The following is an 18,162-nucleotide window of genomic DNA, read 5'->3' on the forward strand; positions in this document are numbered from 1 at the left end:
CACCGGTCATATTCAACGGGTGTTGCGCGTTTGTAAATGCATCAGTTATTCTGCATTTAGACAAGAGCGCTCTGAAATCGGAGTAGAAAGCCAGAGGGAACGCACCCATAGATAGCTACAGTAGTTGCCTTGGTTACCAAACAAACAGACGTGCTAGTTTAGCTAATCAAACCATCAGTCCGATCACAGATAGATCAATGACAGTTTAGTTATAAAAATCTTTTGGTCCTAGCTTGCTATTATGAAAGTCGACTTCAACAATGCCAATCATGTTTTCAACTCAACGTTTGCTTTCAAAAGCAGCTCAAACATAGAACATGTAAGAATGAACTATAGCCATTGAATTATACCTTGCTGATATACCTTGTGCATTATAGGGAATTATAAACTGGGTTATAAACTCCGCTAAGTGTCGTGCCTAAGAACAGCCCTTAGCCGTGGTGTATAGGCCATATACCACACCCCCTGTGCATTATTGCTTAAATAATGCAATCTCTACAATGCCCTTCAAGCCTATCAGAAATTAGTATTCAGCAATGTCATGGTATAATTAAGTGATAATGCCCGAGAAGCCGGTGTTAGGAGGATATATTGGCACGATATATTGGCACGGTTATATCCTCCAAACACTGCCTTTGTGGGCCTTATCACTTTTATACAACTGGTTAACAACATATTCAAATATTGATTGACATATTTTAATTAACGATGTTTTGATTAATTTATTCATACAACGTCATCCTTCTACAAGATATAGTCCCGACACAAATCTAAGGTTGCTACCCAAACCGGGGGCAACAACCTTAGCATTCAGGATTAGACCCACCCCTTGTATAAATTACCATACTCAAGTACTGGGAGTCAGGGAGAACAGTCTTCCTACTATTTTCCAAAGTGAGGCAGGATTTATTTCTATAAAAGAAACCAATCTTGATTTGCAATTTTTTTTCCCAGTTTTTCAAAGTGTGTTTTAAAAGACAGCTTATCTTCAATCCAAATACGCAAGTACTTAACTTGATCAATTTGGGCTCCATTCAATGTGCAAATATGCAGGTCCTCAGGATCAAAATGATGAGACCTAGAGGACAACATAAACTTGATTTTATTAACATTTAGCACTAGTTTAAGATCAGTAAGCGATATTAAAAATAAAATACATTCAATTATTCAGAGGGGGTTGCAATACTATGGAAAACTGTTGTAGTGCACTAGTATAACAGTATATTCCCAAAGTTTAAAATGTCTTTGCAGGGGAACTCTTATTTAAATAAATACAAATCTACGCTCGTGCTGCATAACATCCTGCTGCTAGGAGAACGGTAATACAGAATCCGTACCTCCTAGCTCGTCAGTGGCTACATGACTTCCACTCTGCCTGTCAACCAATTACTTTTTATATAAATGTCAACAGTCAAAATGACAGAGCCTATCAGTAAGAGGTTCTTTATCTGTTCATGTTGAAGCCAAAGATTGTACAGTAGTTTTCTAAACTCCCCGTTGAAAGACTGCTACTCTGGTAACACTTTAGCTACTAGTTAATAGCTATCAGTTAACTGTAGTAGTATTACACGCACACACACACCCCCACAGCACATGTGCGCTATTGCCGCTGCCATTTTAAATCTTCGCCAAGCTTCTTACTATTTGATGTGCTTGCTGAAGGCAAAGAAGCACAACTCTAGATTTCTTACATACTCTTATTAATAGGATTTTATTTATTTAGCCTGTGTGAGAGCAAAATKACAAGATTGTTATAATACTGTTTATGCATCGAATAGCTTTATTAAATGAGTACTTTCTCTTCAAATGTCTGTGTGAACCGAGATGAGCCTTAAAAAAACCTACAGCTGGCATTCCATAGATAAGATGTGGTTGGAGTAACCGAGGTAGAGATAGGCTGGAAGAATTTATAACAATCCCTTATTGTTCTAATCATCCTGGTATCTGGGAAACTAAGCTGGGGTCAGGTTAAAATGGTACCGGGCTTAGATGACCGCGGGAGGAACCCAGGATCACTTGTGGTCCCCCCCCCTCGGATCAGCATGGAACACCCCCCCCCTCGGATCAGTTAGGCTGCTCGGTCCAACTGTCAAGCGTGTTGGATTGACTAGTCTCATTATTTCAATAATTAATCGATATTAAATAAAAATGATTGTTTGAAGATGGTTGTCCAAGTCTCTCTCAGTATGAATTTCCACGACACCTACTCTAAAGCTTAAATGATTTAAGCTATGAACACAAAACCAACTTTCAAATGTACAGACTGCCCAAAATCAGACTGTTTGAGAAAATATTTTTSATAGCATTTATACTTTTTTTGTAGCACGAAAATATTTAAATGAGCTCCCAATGCATTTCAATGGAAATAAAAGTGCCATAGATTTAYATGATAAAAGTTTGGACCGTGACTGTTTAGGCCTGAAATGCCATTAAAACGTGCAGACCTGTCTGGAATCGTGCACTTGTCAAAGRTGTTTTGATACCATTGATACTTTTTGAATTAGAACCATTTAAAATGTTCATAAACGCTCCATAGGATTGAATGGGAAGTATTTTCATTCGCTACTGCTCTTACACCATTTAAGCTATCAACACCAAACCAATCTTGACATGTTCAGACTGACCCTACTCAGATTGCTTGTCAAAAAAAAACATTGTTACTATATATACACTTTTTAAAAACTATAACCATTAAACATTTGCATAAATTAACATGGGTTTCAATGAGAACCATAGGAATACAGAGGTAGCTATTCAAAATGGCCAATTAAGCTACAAGACAAACTTTAAARTATTCAGGCTATACTAACTTCAAATTCTTCAAAATATTTATCAACTATAACTATAGACATTTGCATAAAATAACTCACCAACTTTTAACTCTTGAACCGTTCAAGTTAAAGACACCAAACCAATCTCATGTTCGGGCTATCCTATCTCGTCACATCCAATCATTCAATCAATCCATCAATCAATCTTTCCATCAATCTACTTTTTCAACTATTACCAGTCACCACCATTACTACTGCAGAGACTACCTGTCACGCAGGCTCCCACTCCCCCTCGAGCGCCAGGCTGCCCATCATTACGCACACCTGTCACCTTTGTTACGCGCATCCGCGTTTCATTGGGCTCACCTGTACCCCTTCACGTTTCGATTGTCTTCCCTATATCTGTCTGTTCCTCTGTTTCATCCCAGTGTCAGCATGAATCTCCAGACGCTGTCCTGTTTCATGTCTGTTTATTAATTAAATGTTCACTCCCTGTACTTGCGTCTCATCTCCAAGTGTCTGTCCTTATAGAATGCTGACACCACAATTTGAAACATCAGGGAGTTTTTGTTTTTCGTTTTTGTAGGTGACATCGGGTCTGTCGATGGAACCGGGGGTGCCTCAGCTGGCTCGTCGGGCTTCCATGCATTAGCTGGCTCGAGAGGTTTCCTTGCCTCGGTTGGCTCGGCAGGCTCCCATCCCACGTCTGCCTGCGGCWAGGAAACCCTGACCTGTTCACCGCACCGCACCTGCTGTCTCGACATCGGAATGCTCGGCTATGAAAAGCCAACTGACATTTAATGCTGAGGTACTGACCTGTTGCACCCTCTACAACCACTGTGATTATTATTTGACCCTGCTGGTCATCTAGAAACRTTTGAACATCTTGAAGAACAATCTGGCCTTAAATGGCCATTTACTCTTATAATCTCCACCCGGCACAGCCAGAAGAGGACTGGCCACCCCTCAGAGCCTGGTTAATCTCTAGGTTTCTTCCTAGGTTCCTGTCTTTCTAGGGAGTTTTTCCTAGCCACCGTGCTTCTACATCTGCATTGCTTGCTGTTTGGGGTTTTAGGCTGGGTTTCTGTACAGCACTTTGTGACATCTGCTGATGTAAAAAGGGCTTTATACATATATTTGATTGATTGATTGTAAGCTATGCGTGGAAGCCAGGAAATGCTAAATGTGTTTATGTTAATTCACGGCCAATTACCTTGAGACCAGCAGTTATTTGCTTGACAATCACCGGCTGACAACATTTCATGACCGCCACAGCTCTAGTTTGGCACAATGATCCTTAGTAATGTGGACACGGAAGAACTTGAAGCTCTCGACCTGCTTCAATACAACCCTGTCGATGTAAATGGGGGCGTGCTCAGCACTCTGTTTCCTGTAGTCCAAAATCATTACATTTTACATTTACATTTAAGTCATTTAGCAGACGCTCTTATCCAGAGCGACTTACAAATTGGTGCATTCACCTTATGATATCCAGTGGAACAACCACTTTCAATCATCTTCTTTGTCTTACTGACATTGAGGGAGAGGTTGTTGTCATTGCACCCGACTGCCAGGTCTCTGACCTCCTCCCTATAGCTGTCTCATCGTTGTTGGTGATCAGGCCTACCACCGTTGTGTCGTCAGCAAACTTAATGATGGTGTTGGAGTCGTGCTTGGCCATGCAGTTTGGGTGAACAGGAAGTACAGGAGTGGACTAAGTACGCACCCCTGAGGGGCCCCCGTGTTGAGGGCCAGCGTGGCAGATGTGTTGTTGCTTACCCTCAGCACCTGGAGGCTGCCCATCAGAAAGTCYAGGATCCAGTTTCAGAGGGAGGTGTTCAGCCCCAGGGATCCTTAGCTTCATGATGAGCTTTGATGGCACTATGGTGTAGTCTATGCTGAGCTGTAGTCAATGAACAGCATTCTCAAGTAGGTCTTCCTTTTGTCCAAGTGGGAAACGGCAGTGTGTAGTGCAATAGAGATTGCATCATCTGTGGATCTGTTGGGGTGGTATGCAAATTGGAGTGGGTCCAGGGTGTCTGGGATGATGATGTTAGCCATGACCAGCCCTTCAAAACATTTCATAGCTACATGTGGGAAGTTAATGATCGCTGTTCTGATGTCCAGAAGCTATTTTCAGTCATAGGAAACAAAGGCGAAAACATTATGTAAAAAAAAAAGTTAAGATCAGCAGAACCCCCCCCCCCCCCCCCACAAAATAGCATAATTGGCCAGGAGCCCACTATACATGCAACACAATTTTAAGCACACTACATTTTAAGCACACTACATTTTAAGCACACTACATTTTAAGCACACTACATTTTCTTTAGGAAATGTACTTCTCTAGTTATTATAAATTTTTATTTGGAAAGTTATTCCTCCTACACCGTTTAAACTAGAAAAATAATTTAAACGTTAACGTGCAGATCGGTGTGGAATAGTGTGCTTGTATACTTTTATATACAGTGCCTTTGGAAAGTATTCAGACACCTTGACTTTTTCCACAATTTGTTACTTTACAGTCTTATTCTGAAATGGATTTTAAAAAATCCTCATCAATCTACACACAATACCCCATAATGACAAAGTGAAAACAGGTTTTTAGAMATTTTTGCAAATGTATTACAAATAAAAACAKAAATACCTTATTTTCATAAGTATTCAAACCSTTTGCTATGAGACTCGAAATTGAGCTTGTGTGCACCCTGTTTCCATTGATCGTCCTTGAGATGTTWCTACAACTTGATATGAGTCCACCTGTGGTAAATTCAATTGATTGGACATGATTTGGAAAGGCACACACCTGTCAACACAAGGTGCCACAGTTGACAGTGCATGTCAGAGCAAAAACCAAGCCATGAGGTCGAAGGAATTGTCCGTAGAGCTCTGATATAGGATTGTATCGAGGCACAGATCTGTGGAAGGGTACCAAAACATTTCTGCAGCATTGAAGGACCCCAAGAAAAGCTGTGTATCTTAACACCAGAACTGTGTATCTTAACACCAGAGCTGTGTATCTTAACACCAGAACTGTGTATCTTAACACCAGAACTGTGTATCTTAACACCCAAACTATGTATCTTAACACCAGAGCTGTGTATCTTAACACCAGAACTATGTATCTTAACACCAGAGCCATGTACTGTATCTAAATACACGACTCTGGGACTACACTTTTCAAAGTAAGATGGCCCTGTTGCCTTTATTGACAGACAGTAAAGGCTGCCAGTTGCCACAGATCCGCATATTATCTTGCTTCTATATAATATGATCGTTTTAATTACATATCCAGAGCTCCTATTCTTCTTCAGAGTAGCCAGAGTAGTTCCATGATCACTACAATGACTCCTGACTTCCACCTTGTGGTTGGCTGTTGAACATACACTAACAGTCTCTTTGTACTGAAGAAATCATTACAATCATATTACATATTTCAGGTCAGCCCAATAACCTACATCCTGCTGACTGTTGTAAACATGATTGTACATGTCTGTTCCTGATCTTGCATATTCAYAGACTTATTACAAAGAGGGTCTATATATATGTTCTGAAACCTCTCTGCTTATTATGTGTATATACCTGTCCCTGTTATCGTATCCCTCACCAAATCTAAGGAAGTCTCTAGAATTTGCTCGCCTGAAGTAGAGTATCTTATGATAAACTGTAGACCACACTATTTGCCAAGAGAGTTTTCATCTATACTTTTCGTGGCTGTTTATTTACCACCACAGACGGACGCCGGCACTAAGACCGCACTCAGTCAGCTCTATTAAGAAATAAGCAAACAGGAAACCACTCATCCAGAGGCGGCGCTCCTAGTGGCCGGGGATTTTAATGCAGGRAAACTTAAATCAGTTTTACCTAATYTCKATCAACATGTTRAATGTGCAACCAGAGGGAAAACATTCTAGATCCCCTGTACTCCACACACAGAGACGYGTACAAAGCTCTCCCTCGCCCACCATTTGGTAAATCTGACCACAATTCTATCCTCCTGAATCCTGCTTACAAGCAAAAATTAAAGCAGGAAGCACCAGTGACTCGGTCTATWAAAAAAGTGGTCAGATGAAGCAGATGCAAAACTACAGGACTGTTTTGCTATCACAGAATGGAACATGTTCCGGGATTCTTCCGATGGCATTGAGGAGTACACCACATCAGTCACTAGCTTTATCAATAAGTGATTCGAGGACGTCGTCCCCACAGTGACTGTACGTACATAACCCAACCAGAAGCCATGGATTACAGGCAACATCCGCACTGAGCTAAAGGGTAGAGCTGCTGCTTTCAAGGTGCGGGACTCTAACCCGGAAGCTTATAAGAAATCCCGCTATGCCCTCCGACGAACCATCAAAAAGGCAAAGCGCCAATACAGGGCTAAGATTGAATCGTACTACACTGGCTCCAAAGCTTGTCTTATGTGGCAGGGCTTGCAAACTATTACAGACTACAAAGGGAAGCACAGCCACGAGCTGCCCAGTGACACGAGCCTACCAGACGAGCTAAATTACTTCTATGCTCGCTTCGAGGCAAGCAACACTGAGGCATGCATGAGAGCATCAGCTGTCAGCATCAGCTGTTCTGGACGACTGTGTGATCACGCTCTCCTTAGCCGACGTGAGTAAGACCTTTAAACAGGCCAACATTCACAAGGCCGCGGGGCCAGACGGATTACCAGGACGTATGCTCCGGGCATGTGGTGACCAACTGGCAGGTGTCTTCACTGACATTTTCAACATGTCCCTGATTGAGTCTGTAATACCAACATATTTTAAGCAGACCACCATAGTCCCTGTGCCCAAGAACACTAAGGCAACCTGCCTAAATGGGTACAGGCCCGTAGAACTCACGTCCGTAGCCATGAAGTGCTTTGAAAGGCTGCTAATGGCTCACATCAACACCATTATCCCAGAAACCCTACACCCACTCCAATTTGTGTACTGACCAAACAGATCCACAGATGATGCAATCTCTATTGCACTCCACACTGCCATTTCCCACCTGGACAAAAGGAACACTTATGTGAGAATGCTATTCATTGACTACAGCTCAGCATTCAACACCATAGTACCCTCAAAGCTCATCACTAAGCTAAGGATCCTGGGACTAAACACCTCCCTCTGCAACTGGATCCTGGACTTCCTGATGGGCCGCCCCCAGGTGGTGRGGGTAGGTAGCAACACATCTGCCACGCTGATCCTCAACACTGGAGCCCCTCAGGGGTGYGTGCTCAGTCCCCTCCTGTACTCCCTGTTCACCAGGTACCACTCCAACACCATCATTAAGTTTGCAGACGACACAACAGTGGTAGGCCTGATCACCGACAACGACGAGACAGCCTATAGGGAGGAGGTCAGAGACCTGGCCGGGTGGTGCCAGAATAGCAACCTATCCCTCAACATAACCAAGACTAAGGAGATGATTGTGGACTACAGGAAAAGGAGGACCGAGCACGCYCCCGTTCTCATTGACGGGGCTGTAGTGGAGCAGGTTGAGAGCTTCAAGTTCCTTGGTGTCCACATCACCAACAAATTAGAATGGTCCAAACACACCAAGACAGTCGTGAAGAGGCACAAAAGCTATCCCTCTCAGGAAACAAAAAATATTTGGCATGGGTCTCAATCCTCAAAAGGTTCTACAGCTGCAACATCGAAGCATCCTGACTGGTTGCATCACTGCCTGGTACGACAACTGCTCGTCCTCCGACCGGGTAGAGGGTAGTGCGTACGGCCCAGTACATCACTGGGGCTAAGCTGCCTGCCATCCAGGACCTCTACACCAGGCGGTGTCAGAGGAAGGCCCTAAAAATTGTCAAAGACCCACCCCACCCAGTCACAAAAAGGCTTCTCAACAGTTTTTACCCCCAAGCCATAACAGGTAATCAAATGGCTACCCGGACTAGACTATTTGCATTGTGTACCCCCCCCCCCCCCCCCCCAACCACTCTTTTACGCTGCTGCTACTCTCTGTTTATCATATTGCATAGTCACTTTAACTAGACATTCATGTACATAGTATCACAATTGGCCAGACCAACCAGTGCCCCCGCATATTGGCTAACCGGGCTATCTGTATTGTGTCCCGCCACCCACCCCCTCCCGCCAACCCTCTTTTACACTACTGCTACTCCCTGTTCATCATATATGCATAGTCACTTTAACCATATCTACATGTTCATACTACCTCAATCAGCCCGACTAACCGGTGTCTGTATGTAGCCTCGCTACTTTCACAGCCTCGCTACTGTTATTTTTCACTGTCTTTTTTACTGTTGTTTTTATTTCTTTACTTACCTATTGTTCACCTAATACCTTTTTTGCACTATTTTTTAGAGCCTGTAAGTAAGCATTTCACTGTAAGGTCTACACCTGTTGTATTCGGCACAGGTGACAAATAAACGTTGTTTTCTTATGCAGTATGAATGGTTATTGTGCATTATAGCCTATCAGCTTCTAGAAACAAAACATTATCATTATAGTGACCAAATAGAATATCGATAAATGATCATCACATCAATACAATTTAATATTTAAAAAAACACTGATTGAGCAAAATGCATGGACATTGTTTGTTGAGCAATCTTTTAGAGTAGTTGCCTCAAATAGTACCTCTAGAAGAATTCTTTAGCCAATGGTTACAAGCCACGATTTTCATGTATTAAGTTTTACATGGAAGACGTCTATTGGGAGAAATGTCCTGTAGGTTGTGAAATGTCCTGCTGCTATTGGCTGTGTTTTGTGCGTGGTGCCCTATGATTGGTCCGTCTTGGGGGGGGTATTAAAAGGGGTGCTTTTGTTGGGGGAGCTCGAACTTGTCATTCTTCCTTGTCAAGGCGTCTGTGTGTGCGTTGATACGGTTGAGGTATAGGTTGATACCCACGTCTTTTGTCTGAAGATAATTTTAACAAAATGAAGCGGATTTGGTTTATTGGGCTGCTCTGTGCGCTTTTAGCGTTCGGTGAGTATCTGTGGGTGTTTTTTTATTTTATTAGCATCGCTATTAGCGGTGTCTATCCATACGAGCTAGCATTTGAACTTGATTTCCTTTATTGCTAGCCAGCCATCTGAATCGTGAGCTTGTATTTCACCTTTTTTAATAGTTAAATATGGACACCACTAGGCCTTTTTATTTGTAATAATTTGGGTTTTATTCATTGAATTTGATTCTTGGAGATCTTCTTACTGCTTCGCACGTTTCTGGAAGTTTCCTTGTAAGCTAAGCAAACATCCTGTTCCTAGCTAGCAACCACAGATCAGAACGGCTAACGGTAACGTTAGTGTTAGCCTTGGCTTGCTCATCCCATCTAGCGTAACTAGTTTGTGATCTGTATTTCCTGTCATTTTGGTTAACTAAGGAATACAGCTAGGTATATAGCCCGTGACTGAATTATACAAAAAAAATTCTGTCAGGTTGAATAGGCCACATCTCCTTTTTGATTTGCATGCGACTCTTGTTGTTTCAAACTCAAGGTAGCTAGCATCTTCAGTTTGTAACTTAACGGGAAACTATATTTTGTTCTTTCATATTAGTCCATTGTTGACAGTCCCAAAGTGTTTTGTTTGTCAGCACTCAAGCTTTCAAGATGTGTAACACTCAAAATACAGAAAACCATCCCTGCATGATGTATTTACGTCATATGATGCAAAATGTATCATACGGGATGATTTCTGTATTGAGTTACAGCACTCAAGCAAAGGTCTACAATGTACTAATAGTTTTGGGGTTGGAGTTTTCCATGAACAGTTTACCTGTCAGATTCACCTTCTCTGCTAACTTCGGTGGTGTTTCTATGCAGCATCTGTGAGAGCAGAAGATGAACTTGACATCGACGGCGCTGTGGAGGATGATCTGGGAAAGAGCAGAGATGGATCCAAGACGGATGACGAGGTGGTGCAGAGGTAGGTCAGAGGGAGAAACTTTAAAAAGAAACCAGACTGAGGGGYGGTCCCAGCCTCATTACTGATGTGTGTTTGGTAGTTGCACAGATCCGACACAATTGTTTGGGAGGGACCTTAAAGTGAAACATGACAGAAGTCGGCTACAGGGAAAAGAAAGGTGACAGTTCGGTGTGATGCACTGACCTGTTGAATGTCATTGATTTCTCTGTCTCTGTCCTCAGAGAGGAGGAGTCTATCCAGCTGGACGGGCTGAACGCAGCTCAGATCAAAGAGATTAGAGAGAAGTCGGAGAAACATGTCTTCCAGGCAGAGGTCAATCGCATGATGAAACTCATCATTAACTCCCTCTACAAGAACAAAGAGGTGAGTAGCGGTAGGGTTGAAGGATTCCATTCCGGAAACTTTCCYATCTTTTCTTGTCCTCCTGTCTGTTGGATTTTGAGACGGTTAATATTATGACTCCAGATTGTAGAGTCAGTAAAAGTTGAGTGGATCCATTCATAACCAACTCAAGAGGTTTATGTTATTAACAGTAACCATCCCTGTCCTCCTGTCTGTAGATCTTCTTGAGGGAGTTGATTTCCAACGCCTCTGATGCTCTGGATAAGATCAGACTGATGTCTCTGACCAATGACGATGCACTGGCCGCCAACGAGGAGCTCACCATCAAGATCAAGGTGTGTTTCATGGTCACGTCCTCAATCTCAATTCCTCGCACTCTTCTCAACCGTACTGGAGATGGTCGTCCCCTTGGGCCTTYTTCTCCAATGTGTTTTGAGGCTGTTAAGAGAGGAATGGAGGAAATTTGAATTGGAGAAAGGTTTAGTCTTTCAAAGATATTTTGACTGATCCATTCTGCTTTGTAAGACAAGGAAATTATTACTAAAATATCATTAGGACTTCTGAGGTTGAGCTCACCTATTCTTTTCATATTCTCCCTAGTCTGACAAGGAGAAGAACATGCTCCACATCACAGACACGGGTGTTGGCATGACCAAAGACGACCTGATTAGAAACCTGGGTACCATCGCCAAGTCGGGCACCAGCGAGTTCCTGAACAAGATGACGGAGGTTGAAAGTGAGGGCCAGTCCACCTCAGAGCTGATTGGACAGTTCGGCGTGGGCTTCTACTCCGCCTTCCTGGTTGCTGACAAGGTGATTGTGTCTTCGAAGCACAACAACGGCACACAGCACATCTGGGAGTCTGACTCCAATGAGTTCAGCGTGATCGAGGACCCCCGTGGAGACACCCTAGGAAGGGGCACCACCATCACGTGAGTGTCTCAGAGTACATTTGTTATGTTTACATTTTATTCATTTAACAGATGGTTATCCAGAGCGACTTAGTTGATAGCTAGGTGAGACAACCACACATCAGTCATAGTAAGTACTTCATTTTTTGGTACTTCCAAAAGTGAAAACTGGCAGTCTAGACAGCCACAAGCAAATGTTCCTAGTGTTTAAAAGTTTTTGAATACCAGGCTATGGTATTCATACAGTGGCCATGAATTAAATGAACTTGTGTAGCGTTATAAGATAATACAGGACAAAATCCCTCAATGATATTCAAAACACGAAGTACCATGACATTGAMTCAATCTGTATTTTGACTGACTCATGTTTTGACACTAACATGGTTCTATTTGGTTGTCTTTTTGATTGGTCCAGGTTGGTGATGAAGGAGGAGGCTACAGACTACCTGGAGCTGGAGACCATCAAGAACCTGGTCAGGAAGTACTCCCAGTTCATCAACTTCCCCATCTACGTCTGGTCCAGCAAGGTATTGGAGTGGAACTATACTATTTTTCCTGTCTTCTCCTTCTGCACTGATGGCAAAATAATTTACAGGTGGAAACAATATGGTGGAATCAAGCTTATCCTAGATAAAGGAGAGGAAGGGTTTGAGACCAGTTTGTCAAAGGAACAAACCATGGTGAACCATTGTAGCAGTGAGCTGTTGGAATAAAATGTTGCAATTTTCCCTTCTCTTCCACCTGTCCAGACTGAGACCGTTGAGGAGCCCATCGACGAGGACACCGAGGCAGAGGAGAAAGATGCCACTGAGGATGAGGTAGAGGTGGAGGAAGAGGAGGATGAGAAGGAGGACAAGCCAAAGACAAAGAAGGTAAAAACAAACAGCTTGACTTGTTTTAGTTTCCCAAACYTCTCCTTCTGTACCAGTTCCATTTATTTTATCAATTCAAATGCTAACACGCATAATACAACTTAGTTAGCAATTGGTGTCTTTTGGATGTTTTTGTTGACTTTAAACTCAAAACCACTTCCATGCCTTTGGTCCAGGTTGAGAAGACTGTGTGGGACTGGGAGCTGATGAACGACATTAAGCCCATCTGGACGAGACCAGCCAAAGAAGTGGAGGAAGACGAGTACAAGGCTTTCTACAAGACCTTCTCCAAGGTATGCAGTCTGCGACCCTGACTTCCTTCCAGGGACTKCTTCCTAGCCAAAGCATCCATTTTAGTTTGCTCTTCGAAGTCTAGACTGGGTTAATGTGAAACCCTTTGACAACTGTTGACATGAAGTGGGCTTTATAAATATCTTTTTGATTGGCATTCTAATTTGATTTTGTCGCTCTCCCCCCTCCAGGACACAGACGAGCCCCTGTCCCATATCCACTTCACAGCCGAGGGTGAGGTCACCTTCAAGTCCATCCTGTTTGTCCCCGCTGCCGCCCCCAGGGGCATGTTCGACGAGTACGGAACCAAGAAGAACGACTTCATCAAGCTGTTTGTCCGTAGAGTGTTCATCACTGATGACTTCAATGACATGATGCCCAAGTACCTGAACTTTGTCAGGGGAGTGGTGAGTGAACCTTACATAGCTTACGTTATAGAACTAATCTAAGACTTGGTACAGCGGGTTTAAAAATAATAATCTGATTTGGAATTGACCCTTGACCCTGCTGTACAGTTAAATGATTGTTCATTTAATGTTATTACTTTCTCTAAGTGATTTATGATTGTTTTATTAGGTGGACTCTGATGACCTGCCCCTGAACGTGTCTAGAGAAACCCTGCAGCAACACAAGCTGCTCAAGGTGAGCCTCTAATTAGACAAGTGATCTGTTTCGGGTCAKTTTGGTRCCTAATGAAGATATGACTTGTTRTTAACCATCGTAGTGAAGGATGTGMGCTTAACTAAACGTTCCTCCATCCAGGTGATCCGTAAGAAGCTGGTGCGTAAGACCCTGGACATGATCAAGAAGATYGCCGAAGAGCAGTACAACGAGAAGTTCTGGAAGGAGTTTGGCACCAACATCAAGCTGGGTGTTATTGAGGACCACTCCAACAGGACCCGTCTGGCTAAGCTGCTRCGTTTCCAGACCTCCAACAGCGACACGGTGCTGGCCAGCCTGGAGCAGTACGTGGAGAGGATGAAGGACAAGCAGGACAAGATCTACTTCATGGCCGGGACCAGCCGCAAGGAGGTGGGTAGTGTTACACTGTATAGGCCACTTAGGCTGCCGCGGTGGCCTGATGTGGCAGGGGCCATACGTAGAGATGGAGAAGCGGGACCAGATATACTTCATGTCTAGAACTAGCTAAAAGGAGGTGTGAAAAGTGGACTGAACTGGATTCATTTAAAAGCTATCCTTTTCTGGGTTTCCCGTTTACTTTCCATCTTATTTTGAACTCTGTCTTCAAATGACGTTAAGGAAACCTCTCTGAATGAAACTACTCAGCTGGTTCCAATCTGCTCACTACCCCTTCCCYTGAGATGTWTGCAGATCTGTAAGGTGTAAGCAATCTAGTGGAATTGTAGGTCAATGTTCCTCCTAAACCCTAGTCTTCCYTTGTGTAATGTCCTCGTCCCCCAGGCGGAGTCTTCTCCCTTCGTAGAGAGTCTGTTGAAGAAGGGTTATGAGGTCATCTACCTGACCGAGCCAGTAGATGAGTACTGTGTCCAGGCTCTGCCAGAGTTCGATGGCAAGCGCTTCCAGAACGTGGCCAAGGAGGGCATCAAGTTTGAYGAGAGTGACAAGGCCAAGGAGACRAGGGAGGCCCTGGAGAAGGAGTATGAACCTCTCACCACCTGGATGAAGGACAGCGCCCTCAAGGATAAGGTAACATACAGAACATGAAGGCAAAAGGTCAAACTTCAGCCCACTCGAGATTTAAAAAAAAATATGTTTGGTTTTTCCAGACTCGGATTAAGTTTAGTGCTGGATAAAAAAAAATATATAATATTCTCAAAGGAGAATCCGGCCCTCAATGTTTTTGGATTAAATGATATTGTGGAAAACCTTTATTTTTGCCAATGTGTCCTTTTTCTCTTGTAGATTGAGAAGGCCATCCTGTCCCAGAGGCTGACCAAGTCCCCCTGTGCTCTTGTAGCCAGCCAGTACGGCTGGTCTGGTAACATGGAGAGGATCATGAAGGCGCAGGCCTACCAGACCGGGAAAGACATCTCCACCAAGTGAGTGGTCACTATACGCTTCTGTTTGATCACCTCGAACACGTCCTCATTCCTACTTTTTGAAAGGATCCAAATGTTGATATCATTGATTGACTTTTGATTTGAAGATCCTACTTGTGCTTCAGATTTCCTAATTCTCTTGCTCTGKTTCCAGTTATTATGCAAGCCAGAAGAAAACATTAGAAATCAACCCGAAGCACCCTCTCATCAAGGAGATGCTGAAACGTGTTTCTGTAAGTATTCACAACCTATAACACAAACCGTGTGACATTTGTCATACTTGATTCTCAAGAGAGGGGGGGGGCAATGAGGATCAAGCTAGAGAATGTCATCTTTCGTCAGCTGAATGATGTTTGTACATTGTGCTGCTCGTGGCGCCGTCATATCRCTGAGTGTTTTAATTCTCATCCCTTCTATTTCTCTTACCTGCAGACGAATGGCGAGGACCAGACTGCCTCAGACCTGGCCATGGTGCTGTTTGAGACTGCCACGCTGCGTTCAGGCTACCAGCTCCAAGACACCAAGGCCTACGGAGACCGGATTGAGCGCATGCTGCGGCTCAGTATGAACGTGGACCTCACCGAACAGGCATGTCACAGCCCTGCCAAATACACAAGACATGATCAACTCCTAAATTCTGTAAATGAGTGGTGCTGTAGCCAAGCTTTTCCCCTCCAGTACAGTGATTTTTAGGCCTGGACAAGCACACCTGACTCAATCATCAAGCCCTCAATGACTTGAAYCTGTCTTTTGTCTGGGGCTACAACATGTGCTGTGGAGGACCGGAGACGGGAAAGCTACCTGCTCTAGCTCAGGGCTTATCCCACCTGTTTGAAAAAGAAATGCAGTGTTACTCTTAAATGCTGAGGAAACTATATCTAATCCTGTTTTGCCCCGCCCCTTGCAGGTTGAGGAGGAGCCAGAGGAGGAGCCGGAGGAGGAGCCTGAAGAGCCAGCAGAGGATGAAGTGGCTGAGGAAGAGGAGGAAATTCCAGATGAAGAAGCGGTGAGTCTCAGATCACATGTTGCGGTTGACCARTTTTGGGAAATTACATTCATTCATGGTTTTATAGTTCAGATAATTTCCTTCTCAGACACAAACACCCAAATATTTGGTGGACCAACATGTCAAACTTGGCTTTGGTTAGCCAATACCGAGAGACCGTGAGATCACTCCCACTAAGGCCAACTTTGAATCATTGATGTACCAGGCTWATATGCGCTATGCACCAGAGGCGGCTGATCGGAGGGGCTATTGGGAGGGCAAGCTCATTGTCATGGCTGGAACGGTATCAAACGTATGGWAACCACATGTTTGTTCCATTCCAGCCATTACAATGAGCCCATCCTCCTATAGCTACTCCCAGCAGCCTCCTCTGCTGTGCCCAATAGCCTGGGGAAGAGGTTATCATTTGAATATTCATTATTTCAATTGAAGTGTTKTCTTCTGCATGATTTAGTTAATGATGGTGAAACTACAACCAACCAACCTCCCTCTCTCTGGCCAACAGGCAACTGACAAAGATGAGTTATAAAGCACTGTAAATGAGGGTGTAATGATGATGGACCTGTCCTGGAGCTGAGCCACAACAAAGGCYGAAGTCCTGACTGGAAACCCAGACCGAATTCCACTTGTGTTCATGTTTGTTTCCACTCCATTATCTGTGTTAAGTGAAACAATAGTGAAATGTAGTGTGATTCAGTCTGTCTAGCCAAGACCACCTGCTGTCTAGGATACCCAACAGCCACCAATCAAGACTAGCCCGGTCCCACATCTGTTTGTGCTCTCTTGCCCAACAAATCTGGGACCRGGCTAAGTCGAGGCCATCGGCCACACTTTACTCACTCTGCGGAGGGTCCTGATGGGGCGAGATTTTTTTAAGGCTGGTGTTTTTGTTTCTGTTTTGTTACATTCCTCATGATTGTAAATTTGTTAATATTTAACTGAGCTGGAAAAGATGTGATCGACACTGTCCCTTGATCCCATTGAATAAATATTTCCTTGAAAAGGGTCTACTGTCTGTGTGGTGAATGTAGTTGGACTCTTGGTACGGGTGAAGTTATACATAAACTAAATACTTTTTATTGATTAGTGGCACATCTACAAATATGACAGAATACAAAATGTCTAAAGAACACTGTTGAGGCGTTCCCATTTAAAGATGGACTCGGTGATTAAGATGCACAAAATTTAACTGCTTAGTGGGTCAATTAATCTGCTGTTTTGATCCATCCTGTTGCTACTATGCTGTCAGTGGGTTAATGTAGTAGGCTACAGGGAGTATATTATTAAAAGCCATGTGGTTTTTAAGCTCTCAAAATGCTTTAGCTCTGAAAGTTCAGTGGTAGTGCATCACAATTTAAAAGCCTGTATTCTGCCAATTGCAATGAATAGGGTTACAACAGGCTTTATAGTTTGCAGTAGGCATGGAAGCTGTGAGAGCGTCTAAGTTGAGTCACTGTACACGTCGGTATTTGTAGCTGAAACGGCTCATGAACAGCGGTGAACACACATTTTGAATTGTATGGTGCTTTTAGGCACTTCTAAAATGGTTATAATTTTAAAGTCTGTCAATGTTTGGGTATTTTATAGTTAACGGTTTAAGAGCAGTGGGCTATAGAGCTTTTTGCACATTTTAAAACTTTTGGTCAAGAAGTGTAAATGGTCTCCAAAAAGCTGTATACACACATTCAGACCGGTCTGCACATTTTAAAGTTGGAATGGCATGTCTAGCTTTTTAAAGGCTAGTTAATGACTTCAATGTAAATGTAGTAGTGACTGGGATTTCTCATTCAAGTCTATTGCACCTGAAATGCATTGGGATTTATGCAAATATAGTTGTAGTGAAAAGTAAAATTTTAAGCATGCTGACCAGTGTAAATCTGGACAATTTTAATGTTTTGGTTTTGGCAGCTTTTAGGGTTTTGGAGTGTGGTTCCAGTGGACTAACGAAGTATGAACAGTTTCTAAAATGGTGYTTTGCTTTCAGCACGYACACCTACATATTGACAGCACAAATCTGATCGGATCTTTCTGTAAAACTATTCCAACT

General features: G+C 43.3%; 1 protein-coding gene across 1 annotated transcript; it reads left to right on the forward strand.

Moving 5' to 3' along the window:
• Nucleotides 1–9,562: 9,562 nt before the first annotated feature.
• LOC112070338 (endoplasmin) lies at nt 9,563–17,121 on the forward strand. Its single transcript, XM_024137755.2, has 17 exons — nt 9,563–9,731; nt 10,570–10,672; nt 10,894–11,035; nt 11,233–11,349; nt 11,615–11,946; nt 12,341–12,452; nt 12,675–12,797; nt 12,974–13,090; nt 13,280–13,495; nt 13,665–13,730; nt 13,851–14,120; nt 14,511–14,756; nt 14,973–15,109; nt 15,264–15,342; nt 15,542–15,697; nt 16,017–16,115; nt 16,621–17,121. The coding sequence occupies exons 1-17, from the start codon at nt 9,683–9,685 to the stop codon at nt 16,642–16,644; spliced, it is 2,388 nt and encodes a 795-aa protein (XP_023993523.1). The 5' UTR covers nt 9,563–9,682; the 3' UTR covers nt 16,645–17,121.
• The last annotated feature ends 1,041 nt before the right edge of the window (nt 17,122–18,162 follow it).

This window comes from Salvelinus sp. IW2-2015, unplaced genomic scaffold, assembly GCF_002910315.2.
Source record: "Salvelinus sp. IW2-2015 unplaced genomic scaffold, ASM291031v2 Un_scaffold1298, whole genome shotgun sequence".
Classification (NCBI taxonomy): domain Eukaryota; kingdom Metazoa; phylum Chordata; class Actinopteri; order Salmoniformes; family Salmonidae; genus Salvelinus; species Salvelinus sp. IW2-2015.